The sequence below is a fragment of the Lepidochelys kempii genome, chromosome 5 (genome assembly GCF_965140285.1).
Source record: "Lepidochelys kempii isolate rLepKem1 chromosome 5, rLepKem1.hap1, whole genome shotgun sequence".
Lineage (NCBI taxonomy): Eukaryota > Metazoa > Chordata > Testudines > Cheloniidae > Lepidochelys > Lepidochelys kempii.
In genome coordinates, this window is record NC_136384.1 from 52,055,493 (window position 1) to 52,076,345 (window position 20,853).

A 20,853-nucleotide genomic window follows, 5' to 3' on the forward strand; every position below is an offset into this window, starting at 1 on the left:
TCTGGAGGCTTTCATCTGCTTCCTGTTCGGTCTGGAACTGTTCCCTTGATGCTGGAGACATCAGTTCCTCATTGGATTGGGGACATAGGCTTGGTCCCTCTGGAAGCGATATAGGGGATGGAGCTGTTTCTGTTGACTGTGAACCGCTCTCCGCTGGTGCACTATGTTGGGATTCAGGCTCCGGCTGAGCCTCTTGTGTAGGGTTATCGGCTGCTGCCAGTTCAGGTTCGGTGGGGCCCTCTGGTGTTGAGGTTGCAAGTACTGGATTCAGTGCTGGCACGGGGTCTGGTGTTGGTTGTTTGGCTGGTTCCGGTTCTGGGACTGGTTCCGTCTGGGTCTCTGGGACTGGATCCACTACTGCTGTTGCAGACATTGGCCTGGGGTCCGGGTCCATCACCTCTGACCGGGCCCTGATAGAAGTTTCCGGAACAGAGCTAGGCCCCACGGCTTGTTTAGCCTGGCTGCGGGTGACCGTTCCCACCCTCTTGGCCTGCTTCACGTGATTGGCCAAGTCTTCCCCCAACAGCATGGGGATGGGATAATCATCATAGACTGCAAAAGTCCACATTCCTGACCAGCCCTTGTACTGGACAGGCAACTTGGCTGTAGGCAAATTGAAAGAGTTGGACTTGAAGGGTTGAATCGTCACTTGGATCTCTGGGTTGATTAAATTGGGGTCCACTAAGGAAGCATGGATAGCTGACACTTGTGCTCCGGTGTCCCTCCACGCGGTGACCTTCTTCCCGCCCACACTCACAGTTTCCCTCCGCTCCAAGGGTATCTGGGAGGTATCTGGGCCTGTGGACCTCTGGTGTGATTCCGGTGCAATGAACTGTAATCTGTTGGGGTTCTTGGGGCAGTTGGCCTTTACATGCCCCAGCTCATTACATTTAAAACATCGTCCAGCTGACGGGTCACTGGGGCGAGGTGGGTTGCTGGAGAACAGGGTGGTGGGACGATAAGGGGTCTGGAGGGTTCTTTGGGAGGTAGGTGGGGCTTTGGGCGGCCCCCGGTAATAGGGTGTGGTCTGGGGTGGTCCCTTCTGGTCTCCGCTCCAACTGCGACCAGTTTTCTTCTTCTCTGCCACCTCCACCCATCTGGCTCCAATCTCTCCTGCCTCAATTACAGTTTTGGGTTTCCCATCTAGGATGTATCTTTCTATTTCCTCAGGAACACCCTCTAAGAATTGTTCCATTTGCATTAGGAAGGGCAAATTTACTGGAGATTCAACACTTGCTCCTGATATCCAGGCATCCCAATGTTTCACAATGTGGTAGGCATGTCGGGTAAATGACATGTCTGGTTTCCACCTTAGGGCTCGGAACCTCCGACGAGACTGCTCGGGTGTTATCCCCATTCTGACTCTCGCCTTGGATTTAAACAGTTCATACTTGTTCATATGTTCTTTAGACATTTCAGCTGCCACCTCAGCTAAGGGTCCACTGAGCTGCGGCCTCAGCTCTACCATGTATTGGTCAGTAGAGATGTTGTACCCACGGCAGGCCCTTTCGAAGTTTTCTAAGAAGGCCTCAGTATCATCACCTGCCTTGTAGGTGGGGAACTTTCTGGGATGGGAAGTGGTACCTGGAGAAGGATTGCTAGGGTTTGTTGGTATATTCTGCTGGGCCTTTATCCTCTCCATCTCCTCCACATGCTTCCTTGCCTCCATTTCCCTCTTGTGGGCAGCCTCCTGTACCTCCTTCTCCAGCCGCATGAGTTCTATCTGTCTTTCATGTTCCCTTTGTTTTTCCTCAGCCTGAAATTTGGCTAATTCCAGCTGTAGTCGAGCCGAGGATTTGGCCATTCTAACCTCTCTGTTTTTAACTAACTTTACACCCGAGGTTTAGAAATAAACAAACAAAACTTGGCTGTAAAATTTTGCTGTGCTGGAATAGAATACCTATTCTCTGATAGTGATTGTCAGCCTACAGAAAAAGACAATTCCCTTGTCTCTGCTCTGGGCCCAAATTAAAGCAAAAAACCTCCAACTACTTGGAAACCTGCTTACCCAGCCCAAAGAAAAAAAAATTTCTTTTCAAACCTGTGCTCCTTGTAAAACAAAAAAAAAATCAAAATCCTAAAAAAAACCCTGCCACTTTTGTCTCCAGGCAAATGGGTAGAGCACACACCCCCTATTTACTTTTAGGAAGAAAAGAAAAATAAAACCTCTGGGTTGGAAGACTGTGAATTTCCCTGCAGGAGTTAAGTACCCTGCCTCCAGGCAAAGAAAACCTGCAATTCACAAGATAATCCCCTTTTGTCTCTGCTTGGCCACAAAGCAGAGAGAAACCAAGCTGCTTTCAGTTTCAAAGCTGCTTTCTGGACTTCCTAAAAATTCCTTTTTAAAATCTGTATTTCTAGTTCAAAAAATCTCAACTGGATCTCAAAATGATTTCAGGTTAATCCCACCACTGTGCCACCATGTCACGGTTCCTCCCCCACTCTGAACTCTAGGGTACAGATGTGGGGACCTGCATGAAAAACCTCCTAAGCTTATCTTTACCAGCTTAGGTCAAAACTTCCCCAAGGTACAAAATATTACATCCGTTATCCTTGGACTGGCCGCTACAACCACCAAACTAATACTGGTTACTGGGGAAGAGCTGTTTGGACGCGTCCTTCCCCCCAAAATACTTCCCAAAACCTTGCACCCCACTTCCTGGACAAGGTTTGGTAAAAAGCCTCACCAATTTGCCTAGGTGACTACAGACCCAGACCCTTGGATCTTAAGAACAATGAACAATCCTCCCAACACTTGCACCCCCCCTTTCCTGGGAAATGTTGGATAAAAAGCCTCACCAATTTGCATAGGTGACCACAGACCCAAACCCTTGGATCTGAGAACAATGAAAAAGCATTCAGTGTTTTACAAGAAGACTTTTAATAAAAAATAGAAGTAAATAGAAATAAAGAAATCCCCCCTGTAAAATCAGGATGGTAGATATCTTACAGGGTAATTAGATTCAAAAACATAGAGAACCCCTCTAGGCAAAACCTTAAGTTACAAAAAAGATACACAGACAGAAATAGTTATTCTATTCAGCACAATTCTTTTCTCAGCCATTTAAAGAAATCATAATCTAACACATACCTAGCTAGATTACTTACTAAAAGTTCTAAGACTCCATTCCTGTTCTGTCCCTGGCCAAGACGACTACAGACAGACACAGACCCTTTGTTTCTCTCCCTCCTCCCAGCTTTTGAAAGTATCTTGTCTCCTCATTGGTCATTTTGGTCAGGTGCCAGCGAGGTTACCTTTAGCTTCTTAACCCTTTACAGGTGAGAGGAGCTTTCCCCTGGCCAGGAGGGATTTCAAAGGGGTTTACCCTTCACTTTATATTTATGACAAAGATAAATGTCAGGACTAAAATAGGTAGAAAATGAACTGAAGTAGCAAAGTAGTGTAGGTGCTTAGATATCCAATGATGAGCAGAGTGTGGGAACTTGGGGCCGGAGGGGGAAGACTTGGGGGTGGGAGCGAACTTGCACTGATTTGGCATTCAGATGTGCACGATAAGGGTAACTCACAGCAAGCTGGTGTCCTGGGAGGACCAAATTTAGCCCTGGATAGAAGAGAGTAGCAGTGGGAGTTACATCTATTGCCACCAGGACCCTATTTTCTCCAGAAATATTGACATGGCACAATATAAGCTGACGTTCGAGGAGGGTCTGCTGTAACTTATACCCTCCTAAAAAACACAAGGACTACTGATACAGGCTAACACAGCTACCACTCTGAAACCTTATACCGTCCTGTGGCTTTTCTTGTGGCACTTTCGTCTACCTTCTAAGGCCACAGCCTCTAGTCTGGCTGAGCAGTGCTTATCACAGGACCAGGGGTCGGAGTGGGGGCAAAGATGGGTTTAAGCGACGTTGACATTCCCCGTCCCAGGCTGGCTAAGGAACTGTCACTTCCCTGGTGTCATTTACTTATGCCTGACTGCAAGGAGTCATTCCAGTAGCTGGGGATCCCCCTGGCAAAGGGGTATTGCAACCACACACACTCTTTGCTAGGTTTCAGAAAGGGGGTCGTGGTGTAGGAGCCTCTATAGTGGCCTTAAGTCACTGGAGGTTTCTCCCACCATGGGGGGATCCTCAGAAGGTAGGATCCACTGTGTTTAAGTCTGCTTTATGCCACAGGATTGGTACAAAGCAGACTTCCAGAAATTCAAGCATTAGGCCCTTTCATTGTGCTAAATAAATGCTCCTTAACACTCATATTCTGCCCAACTTAGAACCAATCGCAACTGGTATAAAGGCTTCTATGGCAGCTGCACCCATTTATTCCAGGCTGCATTTGGCTCGGTTTAACACCAGATGTACTCACCCTCCCCTTCTTCCTCCTTCTTCCAAAAGAAGAGTTTTGCAACCAGGAAGCAGCTGCAAGGGCCTGGACTCTGCAATAAGCTCCACACAGATGGAGCCCTGTACCCACATGGAGTATACTCCAGGATCAGGGTCCAAATGACTACAATGTCCAATTGGAGACTTGGAGTTCCATTGGACTGCTTAGCATTACACTTGAAATTAAGGTTTGCAGAACTGGGATATCAATCACTAGAGGGTATGGATAATCTTTTAGATTTGAATAAACAATAAACCAAGCTTCAAACTATTTTTGAAGTGAGAAAAGCAGAGCTATTTTAAAAATATTTCTTCATCAAAAACCTGATAAGGAAAACCCCAGTGAGGGCTTGAGTCTGAAACATTCAGGAGGGATTGTGCTATAGAGGGGCAGTAAGACAAGCACATAGATAGTTTTACCTTTTCTGAAATGTGTTGTTAACTATTGCTTTGAAGACAAGACGATCGCCAACAGTGGAGGGTCCCCGGAATTTAAACATATCAACTGATTTCAAGATGGGATATGAATGACAGAGACGGCTGAATGAGAAAGCAGGAGAGACACAAAATGGAATATATGGCCTTGTAATTCTTTTTTCTGTATTGGTACAGCCCAGGATTATTTGGCATACTTAAAGTAATGAGGTTGGCACAAATTAGAAGTTCACAATGCAAGCCTAATTTAATCCCTAGATTTCCCATAAATGACAGCACATTCAGCTAAATAATGGCACAGAATTTGGGTCTCAAAATATAATACCACTGCTATTGTGCTGCTTCATTTGCAATGCACTTTACAAACATTTAACTAATTAATCCTCACTCCTTGTTATAAACCTCATATTGGGCCAAATTATGAACCCCTTACTCTCATTCATTCAGTAGTACCTTACTTCTCAAAGAGTTCCGTTCACTTAAACAGGGCTACTTTTGGAGTAAGATATTGTTCAGTGTGAGTAAAGAGTTCACAATCGGGACCTATTTGAGTTAGTGAAACTTCCTCAGGGCCAAAGACGATGTATCTATGTAAGAACTTCAGTCCATACATCCTTTTTACCTCTGATGGTTTCTGCACATTTATCAGAAATTAATATAGTTTTGTGCAGTATATGATTATGTGAAACATTAAATAAAAATTCACCCAAATACAGCCTGCATTATTTTGTAATGACACTAAAAAATATGTCTTTTTTCTAAAAGTTGCATGCAACAACTGAAGTTGAGTCTCAGAACTGGGTTTTTAAACATGCAAAAAGCCAGTTAGATGTACAACTGGACATCTGCCCATGCAGAAACCCAAAGTTGCATGCCTAACTTCTAAAAATCAAGACTTAAAGGTATATTAATTTAATATAAATTCTCTTATTATTGTTGTTTACCTCATCCTTCCATCCCCCATACCTTTCTGTTGTTTATTACACTCACTAATATCTCTTTTCTCAATTTAGGCCCTGATCCTGAAAACACTTAATCACATGCATTACTTTGCACACCTGAGTTGTCCCATTGGAGCTTTGGAGTCCCACTGGATTACTTAGAATTGCACTTGTGATTAAGTAGTTACAGGATCATGATTTTTAAGTTTGTAAATTCTTGTAGGGGGACTTTTCTATTGTTCTTCACAGCCTTAAGCCCCAGTCCCAATTGGGGCCTCTAGGTGCTACTGCAGGATAAATAATAACAACAATGCAATTTATTTCCTGACTCTAAAGGGCCATATTCTGCCCTCATGAATGTGCATGAGACGCCCATCAAATTCAGTGAGAAAAGCAGACATATATAGTACAGAATTTCATCGTACACATTTTTAGCCTAGAAATGACACAGTTTTGTAGTAGTCTCAGCTCTTAATTCAATTGCGCTCTCTGTAAACTAATGTACCAGTATTGTTAAATGCACACAATTATCTGTTGCTAATTAATTGAACAGAGCATCTTTATAATAGGCTAATACATTAAATGACTTTGTAATTTCATTAAACATAATTTGCTCTTCCTATTTAAAATGCTAAATGGGTATCTCATTTACTACACTCACAGTAAAGATACAATATTACCAAAAATACCAACGGGATGAAAGAACGTGATTTTTTTAAAGGGGGATTTTTCCTAAATATGAAGCTCTATTTTTCTAAAAAAACAAAGCCCCGAATACTTCTATTGGTCATATAAAATATCAGAAAGGACAGCCCTGTTTCAAATGGATTTTCAGTTACTGCAATACTGTCTTTAAGGTGCTCAATTTCTGTCACAATTTTTAGAAAGGGGAAATAACCTTTTGAAAAAACCTTTCTGTGGGTGTTTTAAATTTATTCTTCAAGTATTGCTTTTTCCCTCTCTCTTCCCCACCCCCTGCTTTCCCCATCTTAGCCTGTGGCCATAGCAACACTAACTGGTACCTACAAAGGTCAGAGCTAATTGTTGCCTTATAAAAGGTTTGTAGCGAGGGCAGCTATTTCTCAAACATAAAATACAAGCTCTCTTTCCATCCAATATTGTCTCTGCCATGAGCTATTATTCCTAAAAGTTTCAACCTGATAAATTATGTTAAATATTCATAGTTCCAAATAAACTATTTTAACTTTCAGGTTAGTTGTGTATTGATATATCAAAGGGAAACAGGGCCTGATATTTTGGACTGGGTCTCGGGTACACTGGCATAAATGAGGAGTAATTCCTTTGAAGTCAATGGAGTTACACACTGATGTAAAATCAGCGTGTTTTCTATTTTTAATAAAATGAGCTGTTTATCTAAGAACTAAAGAGAATCTCTTATCAGTACAACTAACTGGCTATGAATCAAAATTACATGAATAAGGAAAAGGAATGGCATTTAATTATTAAGGTAAAAAAGGAACACATCGCTAGCCTTCCTGCAATGAAGTAGGTCAGGTGGTGTGTGAGAGGAATTCTGATAGAAATTCAGGTCTCACATACAAAGAAGCTTTGTTTGTGTGGGAGACTAGCGTCAAGGCTGAGGTGATGGAACCCTCCAGCCTAGAGGCAGAAGGCAGAGCAGCTGCGCAATTGGGCCACAGCCACTAATGAACCTACAAGGGTAGCAATAATACTTTGCACTTTCATCTGTAGATCTCAAAGCACTTCACAAAGGATGCTGAGGAAGCGCTATTGCTCCCATTTTACAGATGTAGGAACTGGGAGACAGAGAAGGTAAGTGACCCACCCCAGATAAAACAGTGAGTCAATGGCTAGAATAGAACTCAGTTCTACTGATTCCCATGCCAGTGCCCATCCACACCTCCTGGTAGTGGCTCTCATATTGTTCAGACCCACTGGCCACACTCAAGTTTATCTCTGCTATGTATGGGGGCTGCAGACTGTCCTTGAGCAGCCTCTCCATTTTAAGATTTCATTGATGCTGGGCCAGAGGATTTGACCATATATGGAAGGATATTCCTGTGGTCAAGGCACTGCACTAGCCATCAGGATCTGGATTCTATTTCTAGCTGTGCTATTGACTTGCTTTGAAGCCTCAAGCAAATCACATAATCTCTCTGTCCCTCAGTTTTCCATCTGTAAAAAGGAGACAGCAATATTTCTCAGCAGTGTTGTGAAGCACTCAGACGTTCTGGAAATGAGTGCCATAGAAAAGCCTATATATAAATATGTAGACATCCCCTGCACCTCAACAGGAAGAGAGATCACAATACATTTTATTTTCACTTCTCATTTGTAACTAACCTCTGTGATGCCCTTAACATTAAAATGATGAATTTGGAGTACTTTTGATTTTCCACACAGCATGTCTTTTCAGAATCATATAGGACGACATCAAACAGAAAAGTACCTTGCTGAAATAGTAGCTACTGTCTCCATCCATGCCATAATCTGGCCACCAAATGTATTTCCATGATGGTTTGCATGAGGAGGCAGGACAAGTTCAATGCTCTGCACATGGGTTAGATCAGTTGAAATAGTATCTTCCTCTGTATTACTTACATTATCTGAAACATGGTAACACTACATTAATGGGATAGTTAAGTGAGTAGAGTTATTAGCTGTCCCAAGAGGGGAATATACCCTTTCCCCATCATTGTAGGAATCTATCGGCTTTTGGTACAATTTTAAAAAATGATTGTAGGGAGAAAGAAACCCACACCAGGGAGTGCCTGAAGCCAAAAGCCTGCTCCTTCTTTCAATAATAGTAACAGCCTGAAGCTCTACCAAGGTGCAAGGGCACCATAGCCTCTTGTCTGACAAGGGTGCAGAATGGAGAGAAACAGAACACCCTGGGGGCAGATCAAATTCTGTTAGGAGGGATGAGAATCTATCCTTCATACAAAAGCTATGTTAAAAGCACACATTCAGGGAACCAGACAGGTATGCAGCTCTCCTAATTGAAAATGTAGGCAACCTATGTATGCCAGTAAATTTTCATTATTACTCTACTTAATCTGCAATGTGTTTTATAAGTAAGTACAGTTTATTATATACTTTTGATATGAGTTGCAGTACTAAAAATTGCAAAACATGTGGATTTAAGACTGTAGAAAATTATTGTATCCTGTTGTACTGTATTACTTGTGAAATAGTGTGTGTTCATTAAATACTGTATTATAGTGAATAGCCATGCACTGGGGGCAGAGGTAGGGTTGTGTGCACAACAGTAACATTGCCAATTCATCTTTCAAGTGTTTAACCATACAACCTTAGCATTCTCTTACTGAAACTATTTCAATGGACTTACACGTGTATTTTCATCATCAGTATGTAAACATATTCATAAATATGCATATTACACAAGGTCTAATTAAGAATCTAGGGATAAACTGAACCCTTGTGTAACTCAATGAAGGTACATCAGGGATGAATTTAGCCCCCCAATGTCTTGTGTGAGAGGACTTAAAGATCACACTCTTTTATGTCTCAAGTCAGCTACATACTCAAGCATATGCATAACTTTAAGGATGTGAGTTGTCTTACTGAAGTCACTGCTTAAAGTTACATGTGTGTTAAGTACCTTGCTGAATCGGGGTCTTGACTGTAAGGTGCTCTGAATTTAAAAAAACAGTCTTTGTATTTTCAGTTACATCTTGATATAATAAGTTCAAGTATCAGATGTGTCATATTCCAAGCATGGAACAACTTCTGCGCCACAGGATTTCATATGACCCGAATTATGTCTTTGGCTTCTGCCCTAGTAAACTGTGGTTTACGATAATCAAATAACCATTTGGATGGCTGATTACCTTGCACTTTGGATCTACTTAAGGAGTTGTTTTAGAGTAACAGCCGTGTTAGTCTGTATTCACAAAAAGAAAAGGAGTACTTGTGGCACCTTAGAGACTACCCAATTTATTTGAGCATAACGAAAGCTTATGCTCAAATAAATTGGTTAGTCTCTAAGGTGCCACAAGTACTCCTTTTCTTTTTAAGGAGTTGTATAACTTGCATTCAGAAGACAAACTTCATTTTCTTGCTTGATGTATTTTGTATATATTTGGAAGCTAACAATCTTCACATATACTAATCTCATTTTTTATCCTATTTTACTTTTTATATGTCACTGTAGATGTTGAACTGCTGTGACCAATTGTAGAAAATATCTAGAAAATTTCCCTAACGCAGCTAGGGCCATGGAGACTGAACTTACTACTCTCTGATTGCTCTTTGGTGGTCTTAGTTTTCCTACCAGAAAGGTATCATCATGACAATATAAAGTGTCCATCCTGAGTCCACACAACCCAATTAAATTGTGAACGCAAGTATTATATTTATAATAGATGTTGTTTTTCCCTGTAGATAATTTATTTGTGACTGAAGTTCATAAACAGAGATGTGTACTTCAGACTGTAAATACCAGAAAGTTTCTTAAACATTTGTGAATAATTTTATGTTTTTGGAAGGGAATACAGCGACTTTGATTCATGTCATTTCAGGACAGAGATAAGTCTGGGAAATAGAGGCAAATCTAGGTGAAGAAAGAAACCAGTTATGCTTTCAGTTTTTTTCTTTTGGTCACATGAATGCTCTGCACTTTTCCTGCCAGGATTTAGATTACCACTCTGAAGAATTTTTCTTCTGTTTCTTGAGAACAATCTCCTCACATGCACATAGTTCCTATTGATTTATTGGAAAGTTATAGGCATCAAGCCAAATGGATTTCTCCTCTTATGTGTGTCTTAACTGGTGCTATTGGACTTTATTTCTCCACTGCAAAATGCAGCTTGAAGTATGAATGAATCCTATAAAACCCTTAAAAAAATCCCCTAAACCTGCAAAGTAAGGGTATTTCTACACAAGGGGCTTAAGCCAAAGTGCTTTTATGAGCCTCAGGTAACTCGCTGTATTCAAGTCATCCCAACAGTGTGCCCACAGAATGCCTGTTCTGTTTTCAATCTGCATCGTGTGAACACATGGCAGCAACTTTCTGTGAACTGAGAACATAGCATTCTCTGGGGATAGCCCATGGTCCTTTGCTTTGCTGCTGAGCATTGTGCGCCCTGGGATTGTTTTCACTGTGAATTGTGGGAAGCCATGTTAGTTCACATTTTTAAAAAAATCCCGTATTGTCTCTATCTCTGGCCCATTGTCTCGCACCATTTTAAAGTTGCTGTCAGCCAGCATAGACCACCAATGCTCTGAGCCACTGTGGTGGCAGGCATCAATATGCACAGGCTGCTTGGGCTGTATTACAGCACTCAGAGCCAGATGAATTCTGCATTGGACTTCACCTGTCTCACCACCATGTGGATGATGTGGGAGCAGGAGAATATTCTATGGCAGCAGCAGGATAATCTACAGTGGTGGCAGCAGGATGAGGCAGACGAATAGGAGGATGCCAAGCTGTTGGAACAAGAGGACCAGTTTCTGGATCACCAACAAGCATTCAGTGCTATTCGGAACGCAGGAAACCAGTGTGGATCGATGGGAGAGGATCGTTCGGAAGAGCTGAGATGACCAGCACTAGCAAGAGAACTTCAGGATGCGGAGGGCCCAGGACATTACTGGTGGCTTTGCACACATGGCATTCCCAAGCTATACTGGGGCAACTGATGGAACCCATGTGCCTATCATTTGCCTCCCCCACCAGGGTGCAGAATTCCGAACAGAAAGGGGTATTGGAGCACGATACAGAATGGTGGTCAAGTGTGCCTTTGGCCTTCGAAAGGCAGATGGTGCTGTTTATGGAATAGGTTGGAAGCAACAGCGAAAAAATGTTCCAGCCATTATATCTGCATGTTGTGTTCTGCACAATATTGCTGAGAGCAAGGGGGAAAGCCTTAATGTTGGGTGGGAGAGGCCAAGGAGTGGAGACTTGCTCAGATGTTCGAGCAGCAGCAAGGTGTCCCACAGAAAACATAAATACAGAGGGGAATGTTGCCAGTGAGCCTACTGTTTGTGTTCTGAGTCACAGGCCTGCCCATGTTAGCTTGTGGTGGGGTGGAGTGGATTGGGATGCAGCCACACTTTCCTTGGCCATTGCCACAATCTTCTGGGAAAGCTGCATTTCTTTCTTCTTCTGGGTCCTCATGTACAGCCTCTACCTCTTAGCCAGCCTGGTTTTCCCCTATGATTCCGCCATTCTGACATCTTGTCCCACGTCTTCCTTTTTCTCTCCTTCAGGTTGGCCATCCTGTCAGCAGTACACAGAAGCCCTGTCCTTGATGATCTGGCCGTTGAAGGTGCTGTGGTTTTGGGAGTGGGGGGGAAAAAGAGTTGTTTATTGTTCATGTCACAGACAAGTCATGACAGCTTTTTTTAGTAGGTACAGTATATGTGACTTTATCTCCAGCTGAGACTCTTCCCATTTTGGGGGGAACCTCAGAGATGGTAACTTGTGTGAATATTTGGAAGGTGCTGAATGCATTTGGATTTCAGTCTACTGTGTCTGCTTTCATGCTCTTAGGGATGGGGTGATTGGTTTGGTCCAGGTTCGTTTTTGCAATTTTGTTTGTGTGTCATATGCTCCTCTTCGGAATTAGAGGTTTAAAGGGAGGCTCATGGGGGGGGGGGGGGGGGCGGGATCTGGATAGTAATTCCTTCTGTATGACCATTAAGCTGTGAGATATTTCTCAGTGTTAAGTTCTGCTCTGACTCCCCTACAGACACGGAGAAAGTGTAGAAAAAACAGATAGAGTCCTGCAATGACTGTCAACTAGAATTCATGTTACAGAGCATTTGTACTTCAGTGAAGAATAGTGCTTTTTGTGCCTTCACCAGGCATGCAGTGTGCATTTATACCTCATGAAAACTACAAAAACTAACCAAATTTCTTTTCCTGTAAGCCCTGTTTCAATGAAATGTTGAATTTCGCACAAATGAATGCTTTCGGTGTTTGAATCTGCCACTGGAGGGGAGCAGAGAGGGACAGGTACCTTCTGTGATTGCACCATGCTGGTGGGTGCCATTTTGAAACAGAACAGAGAGGGTGGGAGGAAGGCGGGGGCTCTTAGCTCACATCAGCCAACAATAATAATAAATAATACATTGTAAAGATAGCTGCTTACATGCTGTAGTTCCCTCCAGGGAATCTGACTCTTCAGTCCCAGCCTGGGTTTTTGGATGGGACTCGGGCTCAGCCAATGGAAGGGTCCATTGTAGCAAGGCAGGACTGGAGCTTACTTTCCAGCTCTTCATCATCAGGTTCCTGAGACACAAAAAGATCCTGGCTCTCAGGGGGCATTCTCCAGCTCAGCCTCCAGTGGGTCGAGCCAGTCATCCTTGGTGGGGGGGAGGAAGAGTGTGGGCAGCATCTTGGATGGGTTGTACTTTAACTGTATAGAATCATGTCCAGTTCATCAAAAAATGGTCAGGTCACATGTCTTCTAACAGATTGTCTCCTCTTATTCCTCATTCCAATGCATTTTTTTCTGAGCTGCTTGTTCTTTATCCAGCACTGGTTGGCGTCCCAGTCATGACCCCTCTAGGACATCTGCTTTGCAATGTCCACACAAAGTCCTTATTCCCGTGGCACACCACAAGAGCTTCCTGCACTGACACTTCTCCCCAGGTGGCTGTGAGATCCAGGATCTCAGCACAGCTCCAGCTAGATGTGTGAGGCATGTTGTGGGACTTCTGCAATGCTATGTGGTTGTATTGCCAGAATAATGATATACTGGGATCGATGAGCAAAGAGGCATAAAAAAGTGGTGCACAGCAGTTGCGTGTGCATGATCAAAAGATCTAACTAGTCCACTTCGCAAGAGTTCTCAATAAATGCAGAGTTAGTTCACAGTAATGGGTTGCATCATCTGTATGCAAGGTTTTCAAACCAGATTAACTCAATTTGATCCAGTTTTAAACCCCCCATGTAGGCAAACCCTAAGTGAAAAGTAAATGTGAAATGATCAACTCACACTTGGGCCCTGATCCTGCAACCTTATACCTGGAATCCTGCAGGATAGAAGGACAGAGAGAACCATCATGGAGAGTTGTTGTCCTCCACACCCTCACAAACCTGGCAAGCCCCTTGCTAGCCTCTGGATTCTTATCCTCCAGGGTTTTTATATGGTTTTGCCCCTAGTCTGAATTGGTCGCTTGGGCTCCCCTCTTTTTGCCCATAATTACTGGTTGTGTCTGCTTTACTGACCACAGTGATAATCTTCCATATTACTCTCTTGCATTAGGGTCTCAAAGACATGTTCATGGTCCAGTCGAATTCTTCTTCTCTCAATAGCCAGACTATGCTCCAGATGATCTTGTGGAGACAGAAGCTTCACTGGTTTTAAGTATACCTACACAAATGAAAAGAAGCTCTCATGTGACTGTATAATCATACCTAAGTGTGCTCTGAATTGCACTTTGAGCCAATGCCATTTAAAAAGTTCACTGGCACCAGCATTCTCTAGAATTCTTGAGTGTAATTTCTGCAGTACAGCAACTCATATTACTACAGATGAGGAAAGAGTTAAAGTTCAAGTAATTATGCAATATCTAGGTTTTCACTTTTAGTCCAGAGTCATTTGCCAAAATTCAATGACAAGGTGTTTTTGTTTTGAAAAACTAAAAATACAATCAACTCACCAAAACCTATTTTGTTTAAAATGCTTCACAGAAAACAAAACTGGAAATGCATTTTCAAGTTATTCTGAGGATTTAATATTGTGCGTTGTGTCCCAGTTGCGCATTTATCCCCTACCACTACTTGTGCTCAGATACGCTCCTTTGAAAATGCCTTAGCAGCACACTTTTACAAGCTGTTTTTCTAACACTCTCCTGCAGGTGAAGCCCTTCTGCCTCCAAGTGTATTTCCCTTTTCACACACACTGCATGTGCAAAATCCATTTATGCCTATGGGTAGAATTGGTCAGTTTAATGGCACAAACTGTTTGAACAATGTTATCTAAACAGGGGACAGACGAAAACAGCTGAGTTGCAAGGAACAGCTGCTTTCTGTATCCAGACCTATCCTATGGTCCCTTCCATCTAGGCCCAGAAGCTTCAACAAGAACAGAGTCAACACCCTGCTGCTCCATGTGGGTGACAGTGGTTCCACTGTACCTCCACCCCAAATCCTCTTGTCAACTTAGAGGCTTAGACTTAGAGGCTTTGTCAGGGAACCTGGTGTGTCTCTAGCCACCAGCCACTACCTATGGCCAAAACCGCCTCTCCCCTGGACCTACTGTCAGCAGGGCATGGGGCTACACCAGTTTTCCTCACTTCATGTTCTCTCTCTCAGCTTTGCCCTCTCCCTTTCTAAACAACTCTGCCTCCTTCTCCTGTGGGGATGTTTGTATCACCAATCCCTGATAACACTTCTCTGCCTTTGATTCTTTTCTCAAACCAGCTCCTTTCCTCCACTTCCATCCCTACTCAGAATCTTGCCAATTTTTTCTTAAAACAAAATTGCCCTCCCTTCCAGCAGAGTTAGGTAGTCATAGGGTTACCATATGTCTGGGCTTTCCCAGACATTGCCTCTTTTTTGATCCTCCGCATTCTGTCTGGGCAGATTTTTCAAATAAGAGGCAAGATCCAGGTTTTTTGTGGGGCAGATTTTGCAACTCAGAAAGAGCCCCAATTGGTCTCTCCCCTGCATCGACATCTGATTAGTACCTCACCGATCCCTCGCTCCCAGCCCTGGGGGTGGGGTGGGGAGAGCCCCATAGGGAGGTGCTGACTGATGGCTGTTGCTGTGTCCTGGGTCTGAGCCAGACCCAGCAGTGACACTGCCCCCCACCTCAAGAATGAGAACACAGGTTCCCCCTCCAGCACCCCAGGTTCCCCCTCCAGCACCCCCCAAATACCACTCCCAGTACACCTACACACACCTCTTCCAGCAGCCTCCAGATACCCTATCCAGCACCTCTCAAATACCCCAGAGAACACACACACACCCTTCCAGTATTCCCCAACTGTAGCCCCTCCCAGCTTTCCCCTCCCCACCCCCCCAGCAGTGTCCTCTTTTTGGGAACCTTAAACATGGTAACCCTAGGTAGTCATTCTTCCCTCTTCCCAAACTTGTCTATAAAGCAACAACAACAAAAGTATAATAAATAAGTGGGCTTTTAAAAAGGTATAAAAAGTTAAAGTTGTTTGCTCCAAATGCTGAAATTCTGATGGATTTTGAATTGAGATCTCAAATTCTCCTGCTTGAATGGCTGCCCATTGAAGCTGATCTTAGTTAATCATTATCTGTTTCATCCTGAAATGACCCGTTTGGAATGTTGAGCTAAAGAGGCGTGAACTAAGGGGTTGGACACAGGATCAAGCCAATAATAAATAATAATACAGAGTATTTATATAGTACTTTAATGTTCAAACATTAACCAATTAATTTAGCCTCTAAACTTTTTCAGGCAGGTTTCATTTTACGTTTGGAAATATCTGTTTTACCAACTCTGTCAGTAAAGTTGGGATAAAGATGCCAATTCTAGTAAGGAAGAACCTGCAAAAATTAAAAAGTAAGGACCTATAAAGTGGCAGAAAAATATCCCATCATGAGGTCATAGAGAAGGTCTTTAAAATATTCTTACAGTCTGGACTTCACATTATTTTTCTGCCATCAAATGAAATGAGTGGATAATATCATCTTTTTTTTGTTGTCAGTTTCACAATAATCAAACGAGACATTTCCCAAAATCTCTTTTCATGCCAGGATTAAATGATTTCTAAATTAAATGAGATACCTTTTCATCACCAACTGGTCTTACTACATATGTAGAGAAAGCCACACTTATAAGTTTCTGAACACTAGTCAAAATATCCTGTACTGTAACCTTGACACCAACCTAAAATGAAAAAGAAAGTTGCCACATTGTTAATTTCTAGATAAGACATCAAGTCACAACACTTGTAGAAATAACTGTTGTCTTGAGCTCACATCTTAAAGGAGTAGAATGCACAGACTTTTCACTAATGTCCTAGTATCACCAATACGCTTCATGAATATTTAAAGCCATGGCAACATATCTGTAAATGGAGGCTTAGCAGAACCTCTAAAAATAGTACAGACATTTAAATTTGGCTTTATGAACTATGACTTCCATTTACTTATGTGCCATTTTAGTACCCTGCTTGAATCTTTAGAAGCAGTAGGACTTGCATCAGCAAAAATCTGTACAACTCTATAAAACACAATATGAAGTGAATGACTAGTGAAATGCTTTACTAGTTCATCTGAAACAGACATGACATGCATCAAGTCTTTGGTCTTTAGGATTTTTAGAACACTTTGGAATACATTCTCCCATCGATGCATTCATATGACTCCCATCACAGCTAATGGAAATTGCACAGGGGCACAGAGAGGAGAAGAGACCACTTGAGGTTCAGTTCTGATTTCAGGTATGTGACTGAGCAATGCATTGCCATGTCTGTTACAACATAAGCAATAAGTGACATTGACACATCTGAGATAAGGATCTTTGTGTCATGTATTTCAAAAACATTAAGAAATCCACCTATTCTGTGAGCCTTTCTAGCCATGGACCCTGATCCAAAGCCTATTGAGGTCAATGGGCTTTGGAATGGGCCAATATTGACTATCTACCCCACTTTATATTTTGTTTTGTATTACGCGTGCTAATGCCTTTAGACCTTAACCTCTTCAGAAGACCTTATATTAGTCTGGCATAGCTCACCCATTGGACAGCAATGTGCTATAGAAATATAACAATCATTTAGATGCACTTGTTTCATATGAGGATGATGCACATTTTTTATTTAAGAATCTTCATTAAGCCCCTTCTGAAATTAATACTAAAGTTACAGTGCTAGAATCTTGTTCCATTATCTTTCTCCTCCTGCCTCTCTGTGCAGCAATTTGTTAAAGAAATAATTATAAAAATGAGAAATGAATATCACTTACTTCCATGCTAGTAGTGAATGCTCGGTTTACCTTTGCTTTGATGATGATAATTTGTCCAACTCTGTTAAGACAAGTGTCATCTCATTAAGTTGCACAATTATTACATGAACTGCACTATGATCCAACACCCACTAAAGTCAACCAGGGCCCTTCCATTAACTCCAATGTGCTTTGGATCAGGCTGTATAAACATTTGTCATTTCAGAGATCTGTCTGTGTAACATAATGGAATACCACCAACGGTAAGCAATATTACATGCCAATGCACGTATTACTGATAATGCAAAAGGCCAGTAAATTATGTGCAACAACAAGTAGTTAATTGTAGAAGTTTTTCTCAAATCAAACTTTACTGGGAACTTCAAATAAAGGAGCTGCTGAACCAAACTGGAGTTATTCAGAAAACTGTATAGACTTAATAAGAGAGTACCTTTATATTAGAAATATACCTATATGCACCATTATGCTGTTATGCCATTACACACCAATCTCAAGTCCAGTCAGACTGGATTTCACTTTTAAGTACACAGGCACATATGCGTGTGAGGTTTGTTAAATCAGTGAGTGTACATTTATGCACAATTGCAAAAGTGGGTACTGATATCTCATTTCTCAAGCTATGCGTAGGCTGATAGGGCAGAATTCACTTTCTTCCCCACAAACAAACCCAAAGCAGGCTCTGTTCTGTGATGCCCTGAGAATGCACTCTCCAAATTGTGGACAGTGCCAGGGTTGCAGCATGCCTCCTCTGTGGCTGATATTCCAACAGAGAAACTTAAATGGCAAATACTGTCTCTTCACTTTGTTAGATCCTCAGTGGATGTAAACTGGCATAGTTCCACTGACTTCAATGGAGCTATGCTGATTTACATCAGCTGAGGATCTAGCCCAATGTATACAATGGTGCATAAACAGGATACAGTGGGCCTCAGCTTTAGTAAATCAACCTAATTCCATTGAAGTCCATGGAGCTAGATGCATTTACACTATATGGGGATCTGGCCCAGTGTGTTTATTAATTAAACTTGGAAGAAATGGTAAAGGGATAAAATTTGTTTAGGTTAAACTAAGGGTCTCAAATTAATCATCTCACTTCCAGTCTTTTGGAAAATCATTCTGGTGGAAAATTCTCAACCAGCTTAGAAACAATGAAGATGGCGGCCATCTTTGCTGGGGGCAGCATCTCTTTCATCTACAAAGACCTAAGGAAGACAATAGCCATCTTGCTGCTTTATTGCTACTGACAGTGATGGGATGGGAGCCATTTTGGATAAGGGCAAAACTTCACATTTTGAAGGAAGAAATCAGAAATTCATGAGTACCCTTACAACAACTAAATATTGTGAGTGCTAAGAACACTGTTGAATAATTTGGTCTGTTACTAATAATACAGATAAGGAGACTTTTTAAAAATATGATTTTTATCTTGACAGTGTGCCTTTAAAGTCTGAAAAGCTTTTGCTTAGGAGACCATAAAAGGATGCTTCATCCAGAAAATTGACAACAAATTCTATTTCTAAACAATAACTATTTTTCCCTGCAGTGAAACTTGTCTCTATTACAAAAATAATTTCAAACTATTTTGCTGATCTTGTAACATTTATATTCTATTCTGAAGATCTTTTGGAACATTAGAAGGGGCCAAATTCTTCACTGGCAAAAATTGGAGGAAATTGTGTCTATGTGGAAGGCAAATATAAGCTCTTGAGTAGGTGCTAGTCCTGCTCTCCATACTGCTCCTAGGCAGTTGAGTGAAATATGGATCTACAATCTCTCTGAGTCCTGCAACTAGGCAGAACTAATTTATGTGGATCAAAATAGCCACTGGGTCCTAGAATTTGGGAACGAGGATGGGCACAAAGCAGTTTTGCCACCCCCAATCTCATTCATGTCACACCTTCCTCTCCTACTTATGCGCCCTGGCATAAGAAATCAAAGGACTGTTCAGATATGTGTGTCTCAGGCAGAAATTTGCATAAACTGAATTTGGGTGTTGTGCACAAAATTCCTCTGCTCCTCCTACTGTACTGCACAGGTCAGTGCAGGCTTGCCTCCTGATTGCTTCTGATTTTCTGGTTCTCTCTCATTCTGCTAAAATGAAGAGGTTCAAGTTGGTCGCCCTTCCCTTTCCCAATATGGCAGAGAGACTAGTGTTCAGTCATTTTAGAGACCAATTTCTGAAATGATATTACAAGCTAATTCCATGACATTTTTAGAAGCAGTGAAATAATCTTCATTATCTTTATTTTTTTAATATGTTGTACAGGTAGATTCCTCTAATTTGCTGCCCGGACATTGAAGGTCACAACATTTCTAGCAATCTGATTTGTGGGGTGTCTATAAGGCAGACTTTGCAATATGCAAAGGTGGGGAAAGAAGAAATTAATTGCCTTCTCCTTTGGTCCCACTCTCAGAATGGGATATATGAGTTACAAAGCTTGCCTCAGACTGAGGGCCTCTCAAGCAATGGGACTCCAAGAAGCTGCCTCTCCTTCAGCTGGCTCTGGGCATTTGAATGGATGTTCAAGAATACTGGTCATAGAACACTGCATTTTAATTGATGGGAACATTTTGAAATGTACCAGACTGAGAGGTTTTGGTGGGGATACATGGTGAATAAAAGAATTTAAATCAGATTATTTTAAATCATACAGTGCTCATGCTATTACTATGAGCTCACACAATGTAAAAAGACAAGGAGCAGGAATTAATTCTTTGTCTTGGCATAAAACTAACTTTCCCAGTATACAGTTTAAGTTGCAGAAATTTCAGTTTCAAAGTCAACTGAAAAGAAATAGTCACAGACTAGATACCTCTTCCCAAAAGATTTGGTAAGCTAATGTAAGTGAATGAAACATTAAAGCAGGAAACACTACACACTATAATCAAAGGTTAAAGGGGATAGTTATTAATTATATGAGAAGCTTAATTAAATCTTCTTAATTATACATGTTCAGCACATCACATGGTAAGCACTACTCCTCTCAGGATGTTAAAGCTGATCTATGGCTGAAACACAGTTAAAATATTTAAGGTCTAATTCTGCTCTCAGTTACAAGCGTGAAAATTCCATTGAAGTCCATGAGGGTGGCATCTCTGTACCTGAGAGAAAAATGTGACACTTAGTTCGTTTGTAGTACCTTTTGTTCACAGCTTTCCAGAGAAGTGGTTTTCATTAGAAAGCAAAATGGAAAAGACTGTAGTTGGGAAGAGGACTCTTGAGACTGGCTTTGTGAGGGA

At 41.8% G+C, this 20,853-nt stretch overlaps 1 protein-coding gene across 2 annotated transcripts in view; it reads right to left on the reverse strand.

Annotated features, from left to right (window-relative positions):
* The window catches only part of ACOT12 (acyl-CoA thioesterase 12), a 49,629-nt gene that overhangs the window by 22,111 nt on the left and 6,665 nt on the right, over positions 1-20,853 (reverse strand). For both annotated transcript variants that reach the window (XM_073344384.2, XM_073344385.2), the window contains 5 exons: positions 17,614-17,674; positions 16,433-16,534; positions 13,897-14,041; positions 8,152-8,308; positions 4,765-4,884 (listed from right to left, as the gene is read on the reverse strand). In XM_073344384.2, coding sequence (XP_073200485.1) covers positions 4,765-4,884; positions 8,152-8,308; positions 13,897-14,041; positions 16,433-16,534; positions 17,614-17,674 — 585 coding nt within the window. The remainder of the gene's footprint in view (positions 1-4,764; positions 4,885-8,151; positions 8,309-13,896; positions 14,042-16,432; positions 16,535-17,613; positions 17,675-20,853) is intronic.